The sequence below is a fragment of the Lathamus discolor genome, chromosome 3 (genome assembly GCF_037157495.1).
Source record: "Lathamus discolor isolate bLatDis1 chromosome 3, bLatDis1.hap1, whole genome shotgun sequence".
NCBI lineage: Eukaryota > Metazoa > Chordata > Aves > Psittaciformes > Psittacidae > Lathamus > Lathamus discolor.
This window is the reverse complement of record NC_088886.1, coordinates 141,870,862-141,894,729: the sequence shown is the minus strand read 5'-3', so window position 1 is coordinate 141,894,729 and position 23,868 is coordinate 141,870,862. Positions and strand designations below refer to the sequence as shown.

The following is a 23,868-nucleotide window of genomic DNA, read 5'->3' as shown; positions in this document are numbered from 1 at the left end:
GTTTCATTTTCTGAAAGGGAAACCACTGCTGCTGTATTAGGAAGTGACCTATACAAAGTTGCTACTTTAAGGCATAACATGGAGAAGTCGGCATTCTCTACTCAGTTCACAAATGAGATCACTTTAAGCTGAATGAAGCTGTGTGCTTGATATCTGAACACTGCTAGTTGAAGGGCCCACCAGAGTGCTGGGTTTCAAACATGCAAGCAGATCGCTGTAGAGAAGTTTCACTTGATACACCAAAACAATGTACTTTCCTGTCACTGTAGCAGGTGGCATCATAGGATTCAGCACTGAGTTTATACAGAGCTCAGTGGCCTTATGTTTAGTGTCCGCAACCAAATTGCTTATCAGAACCCAAGCCCAGTCTCAGCATAGTTTTTTTCTTCTTTCTGGTTCCTTTTTCACTCCCCAGTCCCACACTGGGGGAAAAAGATCAAGCCAGCAATAAGTTCTAGGTCACATTGCTTTAAGGAGCGAACCATGGGAGAGATAAGCAACACTTGCATGCACTTTCAGCATCTTAGAAGGCTTTATAGCCTCAGGTTATGACAAGCACACTAAGTGACACAAAAGTTACCTGAAAAAGGCAAAGGCTTTAGCCTAGACTAGAAACAGAATTGGGCCAGGTGTTTTTTACTAATCAAAGCTACAGATGCCTCAGAGCTTTCCTGACCAACGCATCCATCGGTTGCTTTCATTTTGGGATATCTGACCGAAAGCACTAAGTACAAGGTAAAACAGCCACCAGTTGTGGAAGACCGGCAGAGACAAGGAGAACTGGCATAGGAAAGCTGTATATACTCCTTCCCTACTTAACATCTTTGTTAGCACTGCATTGCGTTTGACTGATACAGCAGACTACTTACAGGGACAGCAGAGACAGCATAGACTGATTGAAGACATCTTCCTAGAGACAGTATGCATCCTGCCTGAAGAGGTTTCTAAAGAAGCAGCTTTAGCCCTAGAAAATGGTATCTTATACTTTAGTTCATGTGATGTGTTAAGCTGGAAGAACAAATTTATTGAGGACTTTGGCACATTATGCCTTACACTACAAGAAAAGGAAAGTTGAGTAGAGGAGTAACATCTGGTCTGGCGCTGTCATATTGCCTCATGGCTTGAACAGTGATAGCAGAAGAAACAAGGTAGCTTTCTGCAGTAGTTGTGTTGGAGCTGGAGCTTTACCTAACCAGGCAGCAGTAAACCTTACAACTGTCTGGCTGCAGCAGAGAAACAAGTCACGCACACAGGCTTCAGTTTAATTGTGCAGTTACAATTTATTGCATCCTATATCCTTAGGAATGACAGCTAAAAGTTTTCCACTTACCAGACTCAAATTTATAAGTGTAGAGGCTTTTTAACTGCCATTGCATTTGAGAACATGTGCAAGAACTGATCCAGTGCCTCCCATACTAGAGTATAAATTATGTTTGCCTTAGACACATGTAGTTTGTAAACTGGTTGATGCCCAACTATTCATTAAAAACAACCTATACTGTGTGGTCCAGGGTTAGGAGCAGGAAATTCACATCTGTATTTGCTGAACAGATGTTAAGTTCCAATTCAAATTGTGACACATCAAGTTGACAGGTATCCCAAGTAGACTAGCATCCCAAGTGAAAACTGAAGTGTTATTTTCCTGCACTTGGTTTTAGAACCATCTCCCCCCACCCAAAATGTAACTTCATGAAAAAGTTCAGTCTGATTGCAGATCAGTCCACAAAAGGTCACAATGGAGTTTATAGCTGGAGCAGGAAAACAAGGATTTGCTTTTGACAGCGAGATGTGCACACAGCTGCCTTTTAAAGGCTGAGGGCCTTGAGTGTTCCTGCATTTCAGTCACAGTCCAAGGAAGATAGAAGTTCTGGCTTTGCCTAGACAGCTGGTGCTCAGTCCTGCACCATGTGAACACAGCCGGTTGTCAGTTATACTGCAGCCATCTTCACCTGAAAGTCGTTTTTCCCAGGATACCAGAAAAAAAAAAAGAAATACATTGAAGTTCTCCTTGCTCCCCTCCACTCATGCCTGTGTCCTCCATAGGTCATGTAGTGTCACAGATTCGTGTGGATACTCCATGCAGTTTAATTTAAACCAGCCACTTACTCCTCCGCGCTTGTATAGAGGGCCTCAATCTGCTTCTGGAAGAGTTTAACAAGCTCTGCTCGCTTTGTCTTCAGTGTCGGTGTCAAGAGTCCATTTTCTACAGAGAACATCTCTGTGTGGATGTACAGGTCTTTAACCTGTGAAAAGAAACTATTTTAGCGACTGCACTTATACAGTTACTTAGGGATGAACAGTTCTTGTCACCTTCCTTGAGCTCAGTGCAATGACTCATGAGTTGCCATTAAACAAACTGGGGATTTTTTTGATGAAGTCAAACTCCTTTTGGCTGACACAGCAAGAGGATAGGCTGGAACTACAGTACAGCTCCTGCAGCCTATGGTGAATCTCAACTCCGTCTCCTGGCAATTACTACTGTTGCCCTGTACAGTCACCTGTTTGTTGGTCAGAAGTCACTGTTTCACTGCCTACTTTGCTCAGCCGTCTGGGGCAGCCGTCTTAGGTCCCATCCTGACACAGCCAGTATCAGGAATGAAGATTTCCCAGCCATTGTATTAGCGATACAAGTGCTTGTGACAAGCAGGATGTTGAAGTACTCACTTGTTCAAAGGATTTAAGGCCAGCCTCTTTCCCCAGTCTGACCATATCTTCTAAGATAGCTTTCTTCACTGCCTAGAAGAAATAGAGCATGAAAGGAGTGGGCAAAGCTGCCCATTTTGTAGTTGCAATTCAAGACCATACCAATTGCCCGGCCAGTGAAAACTGAGGTTGGCAAGAATACATGTACATATTTCGACATTCAAGATTGGTCATGTTAAGGCCACTGTGACTTCACATCTTCTCAGCAGTGATAGCCCTTAAAACATCAAGAGACACCTAAACCTGGTTCCAGTTTTTTAGTGTAAGTAAGTCTGCTTGTATGACTCACCCAGTATTGAGCCAATATAATTGACAAAAAAAGGAAGGTAGAATGAAATCAAAGCAATGCAAGACTGCACTTCAGAATTAAGTTATATCTACAAGCCACTAAAAACATTAAGCTACTCACTGGATTTTTGCAGAGATCTTCATAAGAACCTTTTACTCCTAGTTTTGCTGCAAATTCTGGAAGCGTCTCAGGATCAGGAACCACTATACCTATTAGAAAAGACTGAAAACAAGCGGAAGCAGTCATGTCGAGACCAGGAAAAGGCACGTGAAACTATGTGTGCTTAATTGTAGAGAGTGTCTCTATAACAAGCTGCATCTATAGCCTCATCTGTTCCAGGAGTTTGGAAGGTAGCTACACAGACTTTAAGTCACTTATCAGACAGCAGTAAATGTACTAATGCAGGGGTTTTTTGTGTGCTGAATGCTCCAGCAATTGCTTTTGACTGGTTTACAGACTAAAGAATGGCCTCTGCTAGCATATGAGACGTGTGTGGAAAAGGAGTGGAAAAACACTCCTCCTATGAAAAAAGGCTGAGATAGTTGGGGTTGTTCAGCCCAGAGAAGAAAAGGCTCTAGGGTGATCCCATTGCAGCCTTTCAGTACTTCAAGGGGTCTTCTAAGATGGTGACAAAGTAGTAGAGCCTGTTGCAACAGGACAAGGGGTAATGCTTTGTACATACACCTGTGCAGCTAAAAGAGGGGAGATTTAGACTAAATATAAGGAAGAAATTCTTCATTGTGAGGGTAGTGAAACACTGAAACAGGTTGCCCAGAGTAAGTGCCCCATCCCTGGAAGCATTCAAGGTCAGGCTGCAGAGGGCTCCGAGCAGCCTAGTCTAATTAGAATGTCTAGGCTCACTGCAGGGGCATTGGACTAGATGACTTTTAAAGGTCCCTTCCAACTCACACTATTCCATGATTCTAAATTCTCCAGAGCTGACCTGGCAAACTTATCGCACACAAGCATGTAATTAGCCTCTACCCAGAGCTTGAAATCAAGCTCTCCTTTTCTCTGGTATCAATTGGAAGGCTACAGGTCTGAACAGATAGTCCTATAAACACAGCACTCTGGGAAACAGATCTTGTTCAAGGACTCTCTTGCATGTGCATACCTCTGTATGAGATCTTCCAGAACTCACTGAGGGAGGAATCTTGCAGGATCCTCACTCCTAACATCACTTACCCTCAGGCTTTCCCCATGTACAAAGACCTGGGCTACAGCAGCACTTCTGACATAGACATTTTCTATCTTCTCTGGAGCAATGTATTCTCCTTGTGCAAGTTTAAATATGTTCTTCTTCCTATCTATGATCTTCAGCGTTCCATTCTAGAAGTTAAAGAAAGCCATTAGTTTCAAGTCTGTCTTGCTTTTATAAGAATAATAGGTTAGGGTTTGTTGCATGAAAGGCACATGCTAGTCTGGAATTGCTTTCTCTATAGAGAGAAGGAGCACTTGGTCTAATTTCTCCAGTTAGCTCAGGACATGATTAGACAGCTCCTTCATTCTTCTCTGAGAGAAACCAAGGTACCTTGCTGCACTTCACTGTGGAAGTGACAGTGTTAATTACTGGCCTAGCAGGTGTTATTTGAGATCTTGTAACCTAATTGGTCTTTGGAGCTTCGCCTGGAGTTACTTTGGGAATGATCATAAAATACTGTGTAAGGCTTTTATCTTAGAATTCATTTCTCCAGCTTTTCAGATTACTGTGAACTAGCCAGGAATTCATATCAGAGGAATGGTTTGTATTAAGCAATTACTCACTGGCAGCCACTTCCCTATGTCTCCAGTGTGGAGCCATCCATCTTTATCAATTGCTTCTGCTGTCTTCTCAGGGTCCTGCAGATAACCCTTGAACACATTTGGTCCTTTAATGCAGACCTATAGCAAGCAAAGAACATTGTTAGTCAACAGTGTCTTGCATGCTGGTATTTCCTGATGCATACAGGAGGTAGATAGCACCTACCTCGCCTTCATTGTTAGAAGAGAAGTAGTTCATTTCTTCCACATCATCTAGTTTTATGATATTACAAACCAGAGGGGGTCCAACATGGCCTAAAAAGCAAAGCCCAAAAAAACCCAAACAAGCAAAAGACAGTTATGTTTTGGAGATTCTGCTAGCGGTTGGCCCTATTTGGTCTAAAGCTACAAAGACTAGGTATTTAAGTAACATGGGAGAACTCAGATGTCCCCAACATATCAAAGGCCTCAGTGATGGTAGATACTTAAAGGCACTTTATTCACTGCTTTAGCAAGAACCAGTACTGTTTAAAGGATTCTGACACTAAACACTAAAGAATGTTATTGTAATGCCATTTTCAGGACAAATAGCAGCTAAGTATCAATAATTACAACCATTGATTGGTGTAATCAACCACACCAAGCATGTAGCACTCTTGCCTCCACTGGATTCCCTCATAGACCCTGGTATTCACTTGCATTTCATCCTCATTATGCTCTTTATGTAGTTATTATGCTACCAAAGATAACAACTAGAGCTTGAATTTGAAATACCCAATATTAAAAACAATCTTGCTAATAAGCCAAATAGTCAAGGTCAGATAGTCATTCAGGAAAATAGTCAAGTATCATGTCCGATATTTTAGTCATTATTCTTGGAGTAAAACAAGTCACTTGGGAGCTAAAGTTATTTTCTTAGAGCCATTGGGGAAGTCCTTGTCCAGTTTTTCCAGCTCTGTACATACAATCTTTTCCTGTACACTGGGATAGGGTCTAAGCTGACCTACGTCACTCAGGCGTAGTGTGACATGAGAGATCCTCACGTACTTGAGTCCTTGAGTCCTCACTCAAGGACTCAACTACTTGAGTCAAGATTATTTTTTTTGATCTGTTAAGCATACAGGTAACTGTTACTACCAAGAATCACTCTAAAGATAAGTACCCAGGATTTAACTTTCATTGAACGAAAAGTAGTAGAGCACCTAAACTTGAGTGCCACTTCCTGCTGACAGCTATGGGAGAGTTTCCAAGTCTCAGCTACCATACCTGTTGTCCAGTCTCCAGGCATTGAGAAAGTGCATCCAGCTGAACATTCAGTCTGGCCATAAGCTTCAAAGATCTGTGTAAGAAAGGAGGAATATTCTTTGAACATCAAACCATTGGTGTGAAAGAGCTCAGTTTCAAGTATGCCCGTGTTCAAGTCTTCTTAGGAAGGAAGCCAAGACTTCTTGGTCTTATTGGTGCAACCAAATATTCAAGTTTACCTACCCAAAACCTTGCTTTGGTCACCTAATCCTCTGAACAGGACAACTGTGTTCCCACATGTAGTGCACTGGGAACTCATTGAGCTTATCAAGCAGCCTGCAAATACTGAAGACTGACAGCAATCTTCTCTGAACAAGCTGGGTTGGACCACAGGTGTATTATTGGTCATTTATTTAGGCATAATCAAACATAATCAGAAACTCATCTTACCTGACAGCCTAATGCTGCTCTAAGAAATGTCAGGACAGAGGGAGATATAGGAGCTGCGCCTGTTACCATTATACGTACTCTTCCACCCATGGTTTCCTACAAGTGAAATAGAAGCCATCAGATCTTCCAGTTCTGCATGGCTCAGCTGGTACTTACACCTAGAATACCTTACCTGAACTTTTTTGAAGATTAACTTATCCCAAATGCTGTCATTACGAATTATGCCCTGTTTTATTTCAGCCATCTTCATAATCACAGCAAAGTTTAACAGGCAGCGTTTCACTGGGCTCTTTGCACCACTTTGTATCTGCAAAGAAAAGTATTGATGACTCTTGGGTTTAACACTCATGCCTGTACATCCTGTTCTTGTTTATTAGGAGTCACCATATCTTTGATTCTTGGGTCCGTCATCACTACTGCCATGGTCTGGGATGTGAACCAAGGGACAATGCTAATCTGTGTTACTGCTGACATATTCAGCTCATATCTTTGACAGACAGAGATCCCTCTAGCTTTGAGCTCGTTTCATTTGCATTCCAAAGTAAATGAATATCTCATCTTTGAACAGCAACAAGCTTAGCCCAGTCATGACTGGATATGCTGTTCTTATACTCCAGGTCATAGGGCTCTTTCCAGCTCCTCAGAAAGGATTTTAAAGAATTCTTCCTGCTAAGGAGTAATTTACTAGTCGTGATGATGCATTCAATATTAATTTAAACTTGTATGCTTACTTAGATATATGAACATGAAGACAATTTAGCAAAAATTGCTCACATACCCTGTCATATATTCTATTGAGCAGTCTTGGTACAACTGGAAATAGCGTTGGCTTCAAGGTTTTCATATCGTCTGTTAGGAACTTGATGTCCCCTTGGAAGAAACCCACTTTTGCTCCACAGCTGTAGACCACAGTCTGAAAATTGACCAAACAAGTCAAGGGTAATACCTAGCTTCATTAGCCATAATTATTGTCTATGGAAAGCAGCATGATTTTCAGTGCCCAGTGGGATGAAAGTTCTATTGTAAATAGCTTTTGAGAAAATACAGGCCATTGTACCTTTTACTATTTGATTTATAGAAGCTCAGATGCGTACATCTGTACATACCTGTACAACTCTCTCAAACATGTGAGCCAAGGGAAGGTAGGATATGACAATATCTGAGCTTGTAATCTCAAGTGTGTTCTAGAGGGGAAAGAAACAGACACAGGTTAGTAGTTCCTACACCTGCTTGAGTTAGTTAAATAGAAAGCAAGTATATTTTGGATCAATTTGAGTACTTTCAAATAAACACTTCAATGACAGAAGCAACCCAGATCATCCATCACCTCTTCAACATCTGCAGCTGTAACTCTGCCATACTAGATCAACATAGTTTTGTTCTGGCAAGACTTGTAATAACATAGTATAATACTCTTAGGACTTGGCACTTAGGACTGACTCATTCTAGAATAACTTCTGTATGGAAGTTCTTGTTCAAGGTTAAACCAAGTTTCTCGTGATACCATTGTCCCATTGATATATGGACATTTAGGAAAATGTGAGTTTGCTGCAAGTGGGTGGTCTGCAGAAATGCCCAGATTAAAGCTAGTTTCAATGACCGAGTGACACAGCCTGAAGGTCATCATTAGCAGTAGCCTACCTCTGTGCATCTAAGGAAGGCAGCAGCATTTGAAACAACATTTTCATGTGTCAGCATGGCTCCTTTAGGGTTACCTTTGGAGAGATCAAGCAAAGGTCAACTGTGGCTCTGACTGCTTATGCTGTCAGTTTCCCATGTCTTGTTTGACTCAGTTTGAGCTATGTTTGTATTAGGTGTAGTCATAGCATGCTTTGTCTTCAGAGATCACAAATATGCCTCATCTTGAGCACTTTCAGCTAGGGATATTATAAAAAGGAAAGGTCTATTGAACCAGCAGAGTAATTAGGAGTAACACTGAGAATGCTACAAGATATTTCTCTAGCTGCTGTGGATCAGAATACATACCCTATGAAAAATGTACAGAGTCTTAATGTTGAAGATTGACTGTTTAACTGTATAAGACAACATGGATTTGGCTATTCTTCTTCCCAGCTATAAGGAGCTTTGTCTTAGTATACTTGACTTGTAGCAACAATGTCCCAAGTAAAACTGAAGTAGCTGGCTGACACTGTTCTCATTTACTGTTTTACTACTGTGTTGTTATAATTTCTTTTCATGCTGCAAAGCTATTTTTTCAGCCCAGGGAGATAATTGTAGTGGGGAAGCACCACCATATATATATATATATATATATACTTATTCTCTTACCTGTGGTTCCACTGGTAAAACACACAATGCAAAGATCTTCAGGCTTAGGAGGCTAGAGGGAAAAACCACAAAGTTAACAAGGTAAGGATTATGTTTATTATTTATGTATCATATTTAAATTATCATTTACATACACATCCTAAAGTGGGATGAACTAGGAATTCTATTTAGAAACAGCAAGACAAGATACAACACAAATCCTGCCAGCTTCCTCTACTAGCAGCATGGCAAGAGTTCTTTTCAAAGACTACATTTACAGGTTTGCAACTGTTCCACAGAGATACTTACCACTGGTTCTCTGATGTTGTTTCTTCCAAGCTCCTGTGTTAGAGAGAAAACACAGCTTAACAATTGCAACAGAAATACATGTGCAACAGTAGATAAATAGGTAATTGCATTCACATGCAATACTTGTTTTTACTTTGCCTCTTGACATTCTGTCTCAGGGAGAGCTGCTGGTCTTCCTGAACTTAATTCCTGAATTTCCACAATTTGGGAAAGCGGTCTCCTGGGGTTGTGGAAAGCATGAATTAAAATGTGTAGGAAGCAGTCAGAACTACTTAAGGAATTTGGAAGTCCTGAGTGGAGAGATTTCATTTTATTTAATGTAGGCCACATCTCTTAGACTTTGCATTTATGCATCACATCTGGAAGATTAAGCCCAGTATTGGGATATCAAAGCAGCCAGTAATTTGCATTTACACTTCAATTATACTCAACTGTCAGCTTAAAAACCTGACAAATCATATTACAGCTACACCATTAATTAAGCTAAGGAAGTCTTCAGTTTCATGCATACTGACTGTCCACAACACATGGACATAACTTCATTCAATGGCTTGAACTTTGCAAGTTTATTCAGCTAAATATATCAGTTTTCAAGATGACTGCTCATCAACAGTTCAGGTACAGGTGTGACAACTGGATAATGCTTACATGAAAGTGTCATTGTTGCCAGAGGAGATCCAGATGTCTAGCTGGCAAGGTATTCCTCTGCAAGATCAAGCAGAAGCCTTTAGTCACCTACCTCAACCTCCTGCAGTGCTAGAATTTCAACTCCCACTTCAGCTCCTCTGTCCTTGAGCTCTTTATCAAAGAGGTCCATAAGAATGACAGTCTTCAGACATGGGGTCTTTTTTTGCTCACAGCTCTCAAGCAAGACCTGTGCCTTCTCTGGAGTGTCACAGATCACTGTGCTTATGTCAGCTACAGAAAAGAAATTACATTTCAGAAGTCTGTTTAGAAGACATGAGGCTAGTGACAGCTCAGCAGAACATACATTTAGAACATAGCTTTGTTTCTAAATCTGTTTGTGTTTGTGCATGTGCCTTTAGTGGCTGGCTTGCAGTGCTATGAACATTCCTCCTACCATGGCCAATTGATTGATCAAACTTGAGATTTTGGCTATACAAAATGTTGAGGAACTGAAGACTAATCTTCAATCACAGTCAAGAGAGGCATTTAAACTCTTGATATTATCATAGAAGCTCAAAGTTGTCCTCACTGACTTTAGGTTTAGCAATCTTCCTCAAATCTAAAGAAATTTAGACCTACTTGAAAGAGGTAATCAAAATTGAGTTTATGCCTCAGCTTCCCTACCTGTAGAAGAAAGTTTTGTGCAACTGCAAACCCGTTTCCCATTAAGTCAGCTGAGGAATTGAGTTTGCCTGAACATGCCAGTTCCCCATTAGCCTAGTAAGTAATAGCTGCATAGTCCCAAGGCAAGACCTGTTTGCAAGGTTCGCCAGCTTAACTGTTGAAGCAATTTTGCATGGAAATCCTGTTTATAGGTTGAATCTCAGATCGTTGTGACAGCAGTGGATATCCCCCCCCTCCTCTCCCCTATCTCCTGACTGGAAGAAGAAAGCTTGAACATTTATTCAAGCTTCCTCACCACTTTCTTCTGTGATGGCATGCTAGTTGTTGGTTCTGTAGAACAACAGGCCCTAACCAGATAGGTTAAACAGATTTAGGCATATCTTTACCCTTCCCTCCTCCACTCTTTACATCCTACAACTTTAAATCAGAGACACACATCTAGTCTTAATTTGCATGCAAGACTGTCTGCATTGTCTGGTTGTTTGGCCATGTGGGAGTTCAGGATTGCAAAACTTCAAATAGCAAATAGTTGAGCACTTTGACTGCAGGATGATGCATGGGATCTAATAGGACTTCTGTGAACTTGCAGTCAATACACTAGGAGACATAGAAAAGCCACTGGCTTCTTCTAGGCATTGACCATGCCTCCTACAAAGCAGCTTCATTTACAGAAATTAAGTGTCTGTAAAAGTATATGAACAATAAGGTTAAAGCTACTCTGATTTTTGCATTGAATTTGCTTGAACTTCTGCCTTCTCAAAACAAAGCTTCTCTAAGAAGTCATTATGAAATAATGGAAGTCAGTATTTACCTTTCTTAACAATATATACAATGGCCTCTGGCCCCAGAGTGTCGTAGAGTGGAACAGCAACCATTGAGTAAGTGTAGCAGGCATACTCTGAAATGATCCACTGAAAAGAGAAAACAGTACAGCTAAGGAAAACTAGCAGCTCAAGACAGGATTATCTGCAGATTTCCTACAGCTTGACTAGCCCATGCACACAACAGTAGTGGGTGTTGTTTAAGGAGCATGTGTACATGAGATTAAGAGTAGTGAGGGTTCAAGATCATTCTATTATATGTCTGGCATATAATGCTTAGTCAATAATAAAGTAACTGGGAAAGAAAAGCCAGTTGTGATTGTTCCTCAGGTGGCCTCAAACTCTTTAAATACAGACCCTCCCCACTCCCCATGATGTCAGAATATTCTGGGAAAGAATATTCAGTTTGTTTCTTACCTCTGGCCTATTCTGAGCAAAAATGCCAATGAACTGGTTTGGTTGTGGTTTGCATCCTTTTTGCAGAAGCCCTGATCCCAGGTGTTGAGCTCTGTCCAAAACCTGTAAGATAGTTTTCCCAGACTTCAGTGTTACAAGACAGGATCCCAAATGAAATCATCTGTCATGTACAGTACTCACCTGTTTATATGTCAGCCACTGATAAGGTTGCTTGGGTTTTCTGTAGCCTAAACAGTTGCCATTTCCTAATGGAGGAGTTCAGAAAAGCAATTGTAAAGCTCAGTACTGAAGTTGCACAGCACTTCAATGCAACACTAAATGGGAAATACTTTCAGTCAGGCATCCAGCTAACTGCATGGAACATGGAAATGCTGTGTCCATAGTTAACCATTCTGCCCAAGGACTGCTTGGCTTATCCTTAAAGTCAACAGTTCCAAGTTATGGGGATATTTTCTCATTTCATAACACACATGAGATTGAAATAGCTTGCAAGCTATCACTTATTTCCATGCACAGGACCCCCAAAATCACATGTGCACAAATTCATACCTGTTGTAAACAGGCAGCAATTTTACACTGAAAACCACATCATGAGGCAGAGCAGAGGTGTTTCCCTGCAACTCCCTCTGATGCTTACAGTGTCTTCTGCCTCTTCATTGAACTCTACCATCTTAAGCTTCTGATGTTTGTTCCTGCCCAGTCTGCCAACTATGAGTGCTTCTAAATCAATGTGCATGTGTGGGGAATATGGACACTTGTCACTCTGCCCCACAAAAGGCTAGGAAAGCTTTTGCTATCCTTAATTATTACTATGGACAAGAGGCAAGCAAAGGAGCTTGGAATAATTTTATTTACCTCTGATAGGCAAATACTAACTAGCAAATGCAAAGCTTACCAGACGCATGCAGTCCTCTCTGGAAAACTTCATACAAGGTTTTACTATCTTCATAGTAATAAGAAAGTAGGTTATTGTCTGTCAAGAGTGCGCCTCTTCTGGCTCCTCCCTAGGAAAAGATCACAGTTACGAAACAGTGCAGAACAGACGCAGTGTCATTTGTTCCTTAACCATTCTCCCAGCAATTCCCTTTGAAGCATCTCAATAGCTTTGCTTTGTTTAAGGAAGTCTCAGTTTCCTTCCTGATTTTGATCTGCTCAGTCATATGCAAGGGAATTTTCTAAATGGCCTCTAAATGTACTAATCTTCCATTACAAGTTATTAGAGAGACCTTGACTAAGATTGAGTGCTACCACTTGCTTAGTTACGTGAAGCCTAGCACCAGCCTCAAAGCTGATGCAAAGGATTTAAAATACAGAAGGAAGTCAATGACAGCCAAGGCCATCTGGTAAAGAGCCCACCTAACCCTGTTGGCAAGAGCAGCTGCTTCCTACTCTTAGTGTCTTAAGACTCACCTTCTCCCCATCATACTCTTGAGTCGTACACCTGGGAGAGAAAGCTGTGTATATCAGTTTCCACCAATACCCAGAGTCAGAATGGATCAGTATTTAGATTAAGCTCAAAAATAATGCATGCCCAGAAGTAGAGTATTACCTCAATTCCTATTGACTGCTTGTTCAAGTCAACAGGAGGCAAAACAGGCTTTGGCCTGCTTATCACCCACAGGAAGACGCCGGCTCCAAATACAATAAGACTAATCAATGCTGGTGTTGGGAGCGGTGAGAACAAGACTTGGAGTATCCAGATCATTGTGCTGGATCAGAGGAGCCAGAGTTGAACCTGAAACAAACAGGAAATTCAGTAGACGTGAGCTAGAAGCACTCACTAGCCATGAGCTACGGTTACTTCAGCAGTTTGTTAAACAATACTACAAATTATTTCAGCAGTTTGCTCCTAAAGAGTCCTGGTACAATAATAAAGCATGCTTATGCAACACTTTAAGCTTCTTAAGAGATCGCAAGTCACCTGTCCCCATTAATCTTAATCCGTGCTGCATCCACCTCCACAAAAAGCTGAAGCCTGATGAAGTCGGACAAAGAGCAGATGTTATTCATTGTATTGAATAGTAAAAAAATCTGTCTGGGGAAAAAACAGTATATAATTTCCCAAATTAAATATGACCAAAAAATGCCTACAGTTCAGTGATGTGAGCAGCAGAAGAAAGAAAACATTCTGCGATAGGAAGGGGTATTGCTAAAACAGCAGGGGTATTGCCAAGTTAAGTGTTTGTTACATGTCCTGCAGACTTATATATGTACAAGAAGTATCTTTGTGATCAGCTGCTCTTGCTGGAAAGCAGGGTTCATGCTGGATAAGTATTTCAGACAGTGAAAAATGTGTTCAGTACGAGATACAGCACAAGGCAAAACTGTTCAAGTTACTAGGAAGTTGTGACCTAGAAGTCAGTGTGTGCAATGGAAATCTGGCTGGGAAACAGTCCTGCTGCTTGCATCTTCCAGAGTCTCTTCCTTCAAGGACAGGAAAGCAAAACCCAAGAATGCTGGATTTCTTAGAAGTGACAGAAACCTACCTCAGCCTCCTCCCTTTGAAACAAGTACTTTAATCTCTGAAGTGTTCCAGTATGTTTAAGGTTGAATAGCTAAGAAAAAGTAGCATAGGTGACAGCTTTTTGTCTGAATCAACTCAGATTTCACCAACTTACCTTTGCTAGTGTCTAAATAGCTATGCAGGACATGACACACCACTCTTTGCAAGATGAATGACCACACCCTGTCAAATTCCTTCATACAGAATCAAGGGAACCCAGTCAGTAGACAGTATGTCAGCTAGCAACTAACTAAATCCCTGTTCAAGACTATCAGGCACTCTGGAGCAATGGGCACCAGTTATCCTTTAACTATAACTTCAAGAAAGTTGAAGGAACTTTCCAAAATTAATAAATTCAGCCAGGCCCCTAAGTCAGAATTCAGGTCTCTGAGCCCAGACTGACCAGAATTAGATCACCCATATCTGATTTATGGGTTTGTATTTTCAGTTTCCAGTGGCTGCGCTAATCAGCAGTCCTCATGTGTTCTCTGGTGAGAGAAGGCATGCTTTGCCCACTCAGCATCTGTATAAGGAAGGGTATATCAGAGGACTGTCATCAAGTCCAAGCTGCCAAAACCATGCCATTTACATACCTGAACAGTACCACCTCCCTAGCATTGGAGCTTTTCTACTCCAAGCCCTAGTTACAATGTGCACTTCAAACTCATGACCTTGGTTTTATGTATTTAGAGTCCCAAAAACTCGTGCTACAGCAAGAAACGCAGGAACTGCCCTTGGCATTCTGCACTGCCTGACAGTTCCAGTCACTGGGTATATCAAACCTAGGAAGCACAAACCTGCTCTTTCTACAGCACAGAAGTCACCCATCTCCACACTCTTCCTTTAGGCCTTGATCAACCGAGCATAGATTAAAAAATCCTCTAAAACCAGGTCTGCTGGTTAAGTTTACATTCAGGGCAAAGACACTTAACACTGTAGGTTCTAGCACTGCTTTGTTTGGAAGACTGAAGATTATTAATGAAGCAATTTGGCAATCAGCTGCTCTTCATGACTTAGACATTTCGCCTTGTAACCCATTACTGGAGCGGTTAGCAAACAGCTTTCTGTATGTGCTTAAACAGTATCTGGTTTATGGTGTGACTCAGCCACTTCCTCTTTTGTTAACAGGAAGAAGTCACTTTTTTTATAGCATGAGTACTGATGCAGCCTGGTAGAGGCATCTCCACTTTCCAGCATGAACAGGAGTTGGATATAAACTTTATATGTTTAACTCAAAGGCCAGTATTAGATCCAAGTGACAGAGCAAATCACATTTCTACCATCTGTATGTTGGAAGCTTAGCTTGTTGGCAAAACTAGACCTTGGCACATCTATTCTCACATCTTTTCAGACAGATACCAGAATACTCATGTTCAACTCATCTGAATTTTCACAGAATAGGTTGGGTTGGAAGGGACCTTAAAGCTCATCCAGTTCCAACCCCCCTGTCATGAGCAGGGACACCTTCCATTAAAACAGCTTGTTTAAAGCTTGGGCTGTTTTCCAATCTTTTTCCATCCCTACATAGACCAAAAGGAGTTTGCACTCATGACCCTCCCCAGACATGCAGTTTTTCAATCAGTAGTAAGAGAATAGAGCTATATGAAGGCAACAGAGGAGACCAAATGCCTGTACAGCTTCACCTCTCTTAATGGCTGAAGTGTGCTCTCATGTGCTCGTTTTAATAGTGATTTTAAGATAATTTCCTAGAAACCAGGAAGGATTGGTTGGCTTTAGAGTATCATGCTAGAGGAATAAACAGAACTGGGGATCAGGCCTATAGCACCACATCCTCTCCTATAACTTATTAACACTGCCTAATCAGACTGATCAGCACAGTTGTCTCAAACATCTACTGCCTGTTACGTGGTCTTATTCAACAGAAAATTAACAGAGGTCACTCATCTGCCTTTTTTGGGGTAAGGGTCAGAGAACTCACTAACCCCAAATGCTCCATGCAGTAGACAAGTCACTTAAAATCTTTTCATCAGAGTATTCTCATCTCCTCACTGACTCACATGCAAGGCAGTTTGTACAAAGACAGCTAGGAAGAGAGCATCAGGCCCTGAAAGGAAATGATGCTTGGAGCAGAATGCTCCAAGTCTAGAGAGAACACCTAATCAAGCTGTGAACAGCCTGAAGACAGATAAATGCAGCAAAACTTTTGCCTTTAGATTCTAAATTGATTCCCCAAGTCTCTGGTTTCTCTTCCTCTCCATGTAAGACAGTAGCCTAATCCCACTGTAATCGAATCAGCATTCCTACAGCTAGTCAAGGATGGGTTTCAGTTATAAGCCAAATGGATTTTTCATTTAAAGAAAGACCTGTTGATGATTTTTTCTCTCAGCCTCAGAAGTATCATATGCTTGTTTCTAGGGGTTTCTTTTTGCTTGTTTTGGGTTATTTTAATAGCTGTCTTCATTACCCTGCTTACAGACTATATGGGAGAGTCAAAACCCAACATTCTTTAATGCTACAGAAGCCAGTGTTGTGTCAAAAGAAAAGCACAGATACCTAGATCTAGTTTGCAATACACAAAAATAAAAGTGCTTTTCATATCTGACAGGCTATTTTCAATTCCTCTACTTTATTAATAGTGTTTTGCTTTTACTTCCCAACCCTATTTCCTCAGATGGGCTTTATTCACTCCTATCAAAGTACACAGGGTGTGTTATTCAAGATGTAAAAAGAGACTTGTCAGCAAATTTGTCTCAATTCCCAGTATTAGGACAGTTGTTTCCTACACCAAGAGCTTCTACTGCAACTTGTCAAATCCAAGTCACTGCTAGTTAATCATCTCTTGTGTCCTCCAAAAGCTACTTAATCCTGTTGCCCTCAAAGCAAAAGAACCAGGAGAGAGGATGAGTTCCTGCCCATGGGAAGAGAACAGCTCTACCCTAGATCTGTCCTATGGAGCAACTACAACCAGAGCTTAACCCACAAATTCAAATGCCCTATGAATTCGTAATACCCAATCTATATCAGCTAGGTGAAAACTCAACTCAGTGCAGCATGAGCTAAAGCCAAGGCACTTTTGACAGACACCGGCTTGCACTGCAGGGGAGGTCTGAGGACCAGCTGCTTTCTTAAGCACACAGGGATGAAGTGCTTGAAACCCCCAAGTTCCAAAGGGCTCAGCTCCCAGTGACCAGAAAGATATAAAATGCAGAGAGTGTCTCAAACCACATGTAGGCCTCTTGTGCAATATAGCACTAGACAGTTAAAGTATACGTGGATTGTCTGCCCTGATCAACGGTCAGGGGTAAGACACACTAGGCTCCAGAGTGCAAAGGCTTAGTTTTTATCAAAAGAGATTACAGTGATACCATTTACACCCTTGGGTTCAGGAGTACAGGTTCTCATTTCTACTGTACCCCTCAGCTCCTTAGTCTCTACAGTAATTCCTTCAGTAACTAAAAGGAAAGAAACAGTTATCCCCTATTCTCTCCCAGTCAGGAGATTTTCTGCACTGCAAAGTGACTGAGCTTTGTGCCTCCAAACGTTTAAGTGTGAAGAAAGAAAACTCAATCACAGTAGTTCTTTACAGACAGCAAAGCAACGGCCAAAAGTCGCACGACTTCAGAAGCAGTGGTCGTACGCTGCCTAGGAAAATGTTTTCTAGAGTTTTGCCTAAGAAACAGTTCCATATGCTTTTGAGGTGATCACGGTAATTTGTTGATTTGCATTAGTAAGGTAACAAAAAGCCATAGAATAGTTAGGGTTGGAAAGGACCTGTAAGAGTATTGACTCTTTCCAAGCAGGAAGAGAAGAGCATAGCTGACTACATGGGGGTCACTAATTACTTAGCCACCAGCAGCCTACTTTTTACATTTGCTTACACAGTGCAGCCTTTGCTTAGTGTCCTACAGATGTGTGCCATTGTGCCAGTACTTGCTCCTTGAAAGCATTATATCCCACTTTCCTCTAGCAGCAAGGACAAGCCTTGTGTTCTGCAGGGTTTAGGAACACCTAACTTTTAGCATCCAGAAAGAAGTTAAAGTGACTGCTGAACAGAGCCACATAAAAACCACAAAACGAACCCACAGTAATTTTCAATAAGCCTAAGATATGCTTTAGTCAGGCTTTGTTTTGAGAATACCTCTTGTGAAAGTCAGAGCCAAACAGTTCAAGTACCCTTTGATCTTGACTGAGAAGGACTCTGTGCAAGGGGGCGGGAAAGAATAAGGCCTCAGTAACTTACTTTCGGGAAGTAGAGTGCTCTTTGGTTTCAGACTGTATGTTAGAGGCTGTTTCTGGGCCTTGCTCATGAAACCTACTGATACCAGAGCTTCATTATACTTAAATAGAAAGGCTATTTTTTAGAAATAATTTTACTATGTCTGCTATTATTATCCCTCTATCAGGAGAGTAGCAACACCATGACACTGCTTAGTACTAGAAGAAGTTTTGCCCGCTAAACCGAAAAGTTGAGCTTTCATGTGTTTTTCTGTATCAGGTTTTCTCCTTGAAAGTGACCTACTCGGAAACGGAGCACATGCAGCTAGCGCTCTGAGACTTTGAAAAATTAAGAAAAATAGTCAATAAAAGATTTTGTTACTGCTTATCTATTAGATAATACAAGATCCCATTCCTGCAAAACATGCATGCATCAACATTATATTAATAGGAAACTATCTCTAGATGCTCAGCAAGCATAGCTTAAAGAGCTAGAACTTGAAAACTCACATAGAACTCTTAAGAAGTCTAGAACATCAGCATTAAGCACCTTACATAACTTATACATAGCCATACAGAAAAAAGGTAGCACTAAAAACTTTCAGATACTGTTGTATTTTATCACTACAGAATCACAGAATCACAGAATCACAGAATCACAGAATCCCAAGGGTTGGAAGGGACCTAAAAAGATCATCTAGTCCAACCCCCCTGCAAAAGCAGGGTAACCTACAGTACATCACACAGGAACTTGTCCAGGCGGGCCTTGAATATCTCCAGTGTAGGAGACTCCACAACCCCCCTGGGCAACATATTATCACAGTACTCACATGCTTGCTCTTTGCTCTTCATGGTGTATCTGAACTTAACTTAGCCTAAGGTTCACATTTGCTCCCGATAGCACACTACCAGAGATTTCCTAGCAATCTCCTGAAAGAGCTCATTATCTTGAACCCTACAGCTAATCACCACACCTGCATACAGGTTACAGTAAAGCCCATATAGGTAACAACAAGCAATCCCATCAGCAATAAAACAAAAGTAACACTTTATTACTTATACAGAAAACACTTCAGAGCAAATATGAAGAACCAGTAATCAAGAACACCTACCATTGTGAAGGTGGGGAGGGAAACCAATCTCTTTTCTTTAAGCAAAAGTTAGTCTTGCCAACACAATAACAAACTGCCACCAATTAGGTAACACTCATTAAAACCTACAGTTAGTTTCCTTTCCCTGGTTTAAATAAATCAGCAAACAGAAAAGCATGCTGGGAAGGGAACATATAAATGGGAGGAACTTGCACATGGGAACTGGAGTGGTAAGAGAAAAAACAATACAGAGGAAGTTGTTGAGCTTTTTCTCTGTTGATGAAAAAAGCTTGAGGTTTGCATGCTTTTGAAGAGTCAAGTGAAAAGTAAAACATGCCCTTTTGAAGTAATATTTATCATTTATTGCTTCTAATCTGTTTTCTGTGCGTATAAAACTGTACTTTCAATAATAGCACTTTTCTTTCTACAGCTGCAGGTACATTAAACTGAGCAGAGCTTTGTAACCTGTGATACTGAGAAAATGCTTTGTGTACAGTATTTCTCATACTGCTGTCATGTCTTTGCTGGTGGGCTGGATCCCGATTTCTGCTGCTGGTTTTGGCTTATTCAGTTTTAGTGCTTTTCTTGTTTTGGGGTTTGGTTGTTTTGGGGATTTTTTTTGTCCCAAAGCTACCTAGCTCTCTCTGCTGTGGTATAGACTCACGTGTGTGTAATTATTTGCACAACATAGCAGTGAATCACGTTTCAGACTTCAGTTTTGTTTCCTGTTATGACAAGGTCTTTCTTTGTGGTTTTACAGTTACATTTCTTCACTTGAAACTTGAATAGTTTATAGCTGCTGCCGTTTCATTTTTCTCTCTGATGCCTGTCTAATATAACCGCAACTTTGCAGCAAGTTTGCAGAGTGAGAAAGCAGCAGCTTCTCCTATCTCTCTTCTTTAGTACCTTGACCTTAGGTCTTGGAATTGTTTTCCTACTTAACAATTTGCCTGTATGAAAGTTTTTTTATGTTGCATGATTTCAGCTTAATCTGCTTAGCTAGACTAAGCGTATCTGTGATGGAATAACACGGCACGTACTTGCATCGAGAATGCAACCTGTCCTGGACCTTGGCTTGCCAAAACACATAGCCTCTACTGATCACAACTATGTTTTTATTGCTGCTGTAAACTTTATGCTATTCAGGTAAAGTTAACTTACATTGCAATTGTGATGTTATTTAGCAATGCAGATATACTTTTAGGAAAGCTGAGGTTTAATTCACTGCTTTAAATGAAGATGAAAAAGAAACAACTTGCTCTGCATGAAACTTCTCTGCACTTGTCTTTGCCTACCTAGACCTGTTCCTTTGGCATTTAAATGTAGTTGTGAGCTTCACCTTTAATAGTGCACATAAGAGCGACTTCTGCTTAGAGAAAGGCAATACCCCCTACAGGGAAGGGTAAGAAGGCCAGGCTCCCAGCAAGCCAGCTCCATTATCACCATCTTTGAGTACCTCTCTGAGAACTTTCCCCCTTCAGATATCTAGTTTCAGGCTGTTATTTTTCCAGGAGGAAGAAAAATAGCAGTGAATTTGCCCTGTCTCTGATTAGCTGTTAAGTAGTGATGATGCTGTGTACCTCATGTACTGGCTGTGGGTGTGAGAGAATGTGCCATAGCACTGTCCTACCTGACCTGCCAGAAGCCCAGCATGTGAAGCAGAGGTCCTTGAGTTGGTAAAGTTATGCTGCGTTGCCTGGGCTCAGCGGGTCTCACAGCTCCAACATAAATGGGATTATAGGATGCACACAGAAAAGCCTTGGAGAAGATAGCTTCTGCTTAATGATGGGTTCTGTTTAATGCTCCTAAATTACAATACAGCTGATGCTCTTTGCCTGGTGTGCATAAGAAGTGACATGCAAATTTTTAGGCTTTTCATTTTTGATATTGCCTTAACTGATCTGAATAAACTCCAGATTTTTGAGAGGCATGAATCTATGCCTCTCAAATCCATGATTTGAATCCATGAATCCATGCCATGAATTGTTAGTAATTCTCTGCCAAAAAACAAAGCCAAGTTGTGAATAACTCAGCCTTTGCATCTTTTTGTTCATGTATATAAAAAGTATACCTACATCTTCCTACCCTTTAGCACATTAGGATGAGCAGTATGTAGAGTATGTATATAGAGCTCAACTTGTTTCCTTCCTGTTGTCACTGTTACAAAATGTTTTCATAGAGAATAGATGAGCTTTCATAATATGGTGCATGGCACAGCATGAGCTTTTGCCATCCAAAGATGCCAAAGCATTTCATCCACCTATAGGAAATAGCGGAGGATGTAAATAAATGAAAGGGAAGCATTAGCTCAGTGAACAGTTTTTTCTGTTGTCACTTCAAGGCTTGAATCTAAACTTTGTCAGTGTGGGAAGTGTTGGCTCACTTTATTTGAAGGATTTTTGAATTCCAGTTTGTTAATGTTGTAAAAATAATTACTCTTTATTGCTCTGCTACACTTTTCAAGGGCAGCCTTCTGGCTACTGTTAAGCAGAGCAACTACACTGGGACAAAAGTAATCTTGGAGAAGGTAGCATGGACGGGACAATAGATTCAGGGCTTGGAGAAGCAGTCTGCTTTGTGCCAGTTCTTTCTTGCAGCTTGGCTTCTGGTTAATATTTGTCTCTGCTCCTTTGTTACATCTGCAGCTCTGTACACAAGAAAGAGCTTGGAGGAGGCTCCATCTCTATAGCTACACCAACCAGTTGTACAAAAGCAAAGGCAGCAATCTGGTGTGCCATACTCTAAGATCTTGCTTTTAAAATATTAAAAAAAGGCATTATAGCCAGCTTCTGTGCTTATGGTTGGGGATTAAGGTCCTATTGGATGTAGTAAATGTTCTCAATAAGCTTCTGTAAGTGATCTAGCATTTAACAACTTTTTACTGACAAGATTTCAAAGCCTACCCGCATTGCTGTGGAACCAAATGATTCCACTGTTTCTGGAACTCTTTTAGACGCGAGTCTGAACGGCAGCCTGGCACTGGCACTGTGTGCACTGTATCTTTAAATAGACATAACTAACAAACTGGTAAGAAAATGGCTTCAGCCTGGACATAGGTTTCCAGTTCCAGCCATTCTGTAGCAGCAGGGGGTGTTCAGGTGGCTGCTCTGATTCAGGCTGTGATTTCTCCATAGGCCACCCCTGAGCCCAGACTTGCTTCTTTAGTAACATGCAGCCACTTACACACTTGCTGCCTTTAGCAGCACACAGTCTGACTAGAAGAGTGCATTGGTTCCAGGCATTGCAGCAGATTAAGGCTATTATCCCACTTGCAGTACTTCTCTGCAGGAGCAGGAAGTCTATGACTTGGGAAATGCAGGCTCTGATCAGGAAAGATTTGCTTACCTTCCTTCAGTGCTTGAGGGTGGAGGGCTGGTACAGCTTGCTTCCTTCACTGCTTTACAACTCCAAGGGGGTGCTCAAGGGTTGGTGCTTCGCCAGCTCCTGTGGCAGGACTAAGCCCCGAATCATCAGTGTGTGGCTTTAATAAACAGGCAACACTGCACCTAGGTAACCTTTGAACCTGCATTGCAACAGGTTCAAAGGTTAAAGAAAAAAAAATTAAATTATTCCTGATCAAATATAAAGAGCAATTTTGGCAGGTTAGAAATGTGTGTTTAGGCACACAGCTCTTGTGCAATAGCTTTAGAAGAGAACGGTGCATTTTGAAAGCTAACCCCAGCCCTGCAAAAGCTGCACACTTGAGCTTTAAATAGGACTTTGATTTACTCAGACTATGCGCAGGGCACTGGATAAGCCTTTTTCCACTGAGAAAAGGTGCCTCTTGGATCGTACTTCGAGCAAGAAAACTTGTTCTGATATTTTTCTCTAGTGCTTTGTGTAGGGGACTCTCCTTAATCATGTCAAACCCACTGTGGCTTGGGTTTCCTTTGCAGCTCAAGTGGTCCATGAAGTAGTCTGCTCCTTTACAGTGGGGGCTCTCAGTGCCGTTGGGATGTACAGGGAGCTGGTTGTCTTACCATGGTGCACCTTCCCTTCTGAAGGTGTACAAAGGGTGTTGTTGTACTTGCTGGTCTAGCGAGTAGGCTAAGTCTGCTTCATCAGGGATTTCTTGTGTTGATTTAAGTGAGAGTTGGTTGTTTTTTTGTCTTTCATGTATGAAATGAGAGTAACAGGGCTGCTATGCCTAATGCTGCTTGAGAAAGACCCAGCTGTGTTGTGAGGTATGCTGGCTGGGCTGGCAGGTGGAGCCAAGGGCTCCACTTCCAAAGGCTGTGTATGTGATCTTTGGAAGAAGTTTGCTCCTTATGATCCAAGAGATAAGGCTCAATATCAAAGTCCTTTCAGCACTCAATACTGTCGGTACTGGTCAAGTTCATGAAGCTTTTGTTAATCCAGGCCGGGTTTGACTGATGCTAGAATTTGACTCCTGTATGATATTTGAAGAGTAAACCAATGTTAACGCTTTTCACTTACGATCTTAAGTGTTCTTGACAGGAGTGGGGGAACCTGCCTGTACCAGTGGACATGAATAAAAGTGGAAGCACTTGGGGAACCCTCATCCTAGACCTTCTGATTGCAATC

General features: G+C 41.3%; 1 protein-coding gene across 1 annotated transcript; it reads right to left on the bottom strand.

The window, feature by feature from the left end:
* Positions 1–1,260: 1,260 nt before the first annotated feature.
* On the bottom strand, positions 1,261–22,789 carry ACSL5 (acyl-CoA synthetase long chain family member 5). The gene is given in 22 exon segments (XM_065672258.1): positions 1,261–2,126; positions 2,129–2,243; positions 2,665–2,736; positions 3,113–3,214; positions 4,178–4,321; positions 4,757–4,873; positions 4,959–5,047; positions 5,999–6,071; positions 6,428–6,523; positions 6,600–6,734; positions 7,206–7,340; positions 7,534–7,611; positions 8,069–8,142; positions 8,717–8,768; positions 9,005–9,037; positions 9,744–9,922; positions 11,127–11,226; positions 11,554–11,655; positions 11,734–11,798; positions 12,449–12,557; positions 13,103–13,288; positions 22,669–22,789. Coding segments are annotated over 21 exon segments (2,130 nt in total). The 5' UTR covers positions 13,259–13,288; positions 22,669–22,789; the 3' UTR covers positions 1,261–2,022.
* Between the last annotated feature and the right edge of the window lie 1,079 nt (positions 22,790–23,868).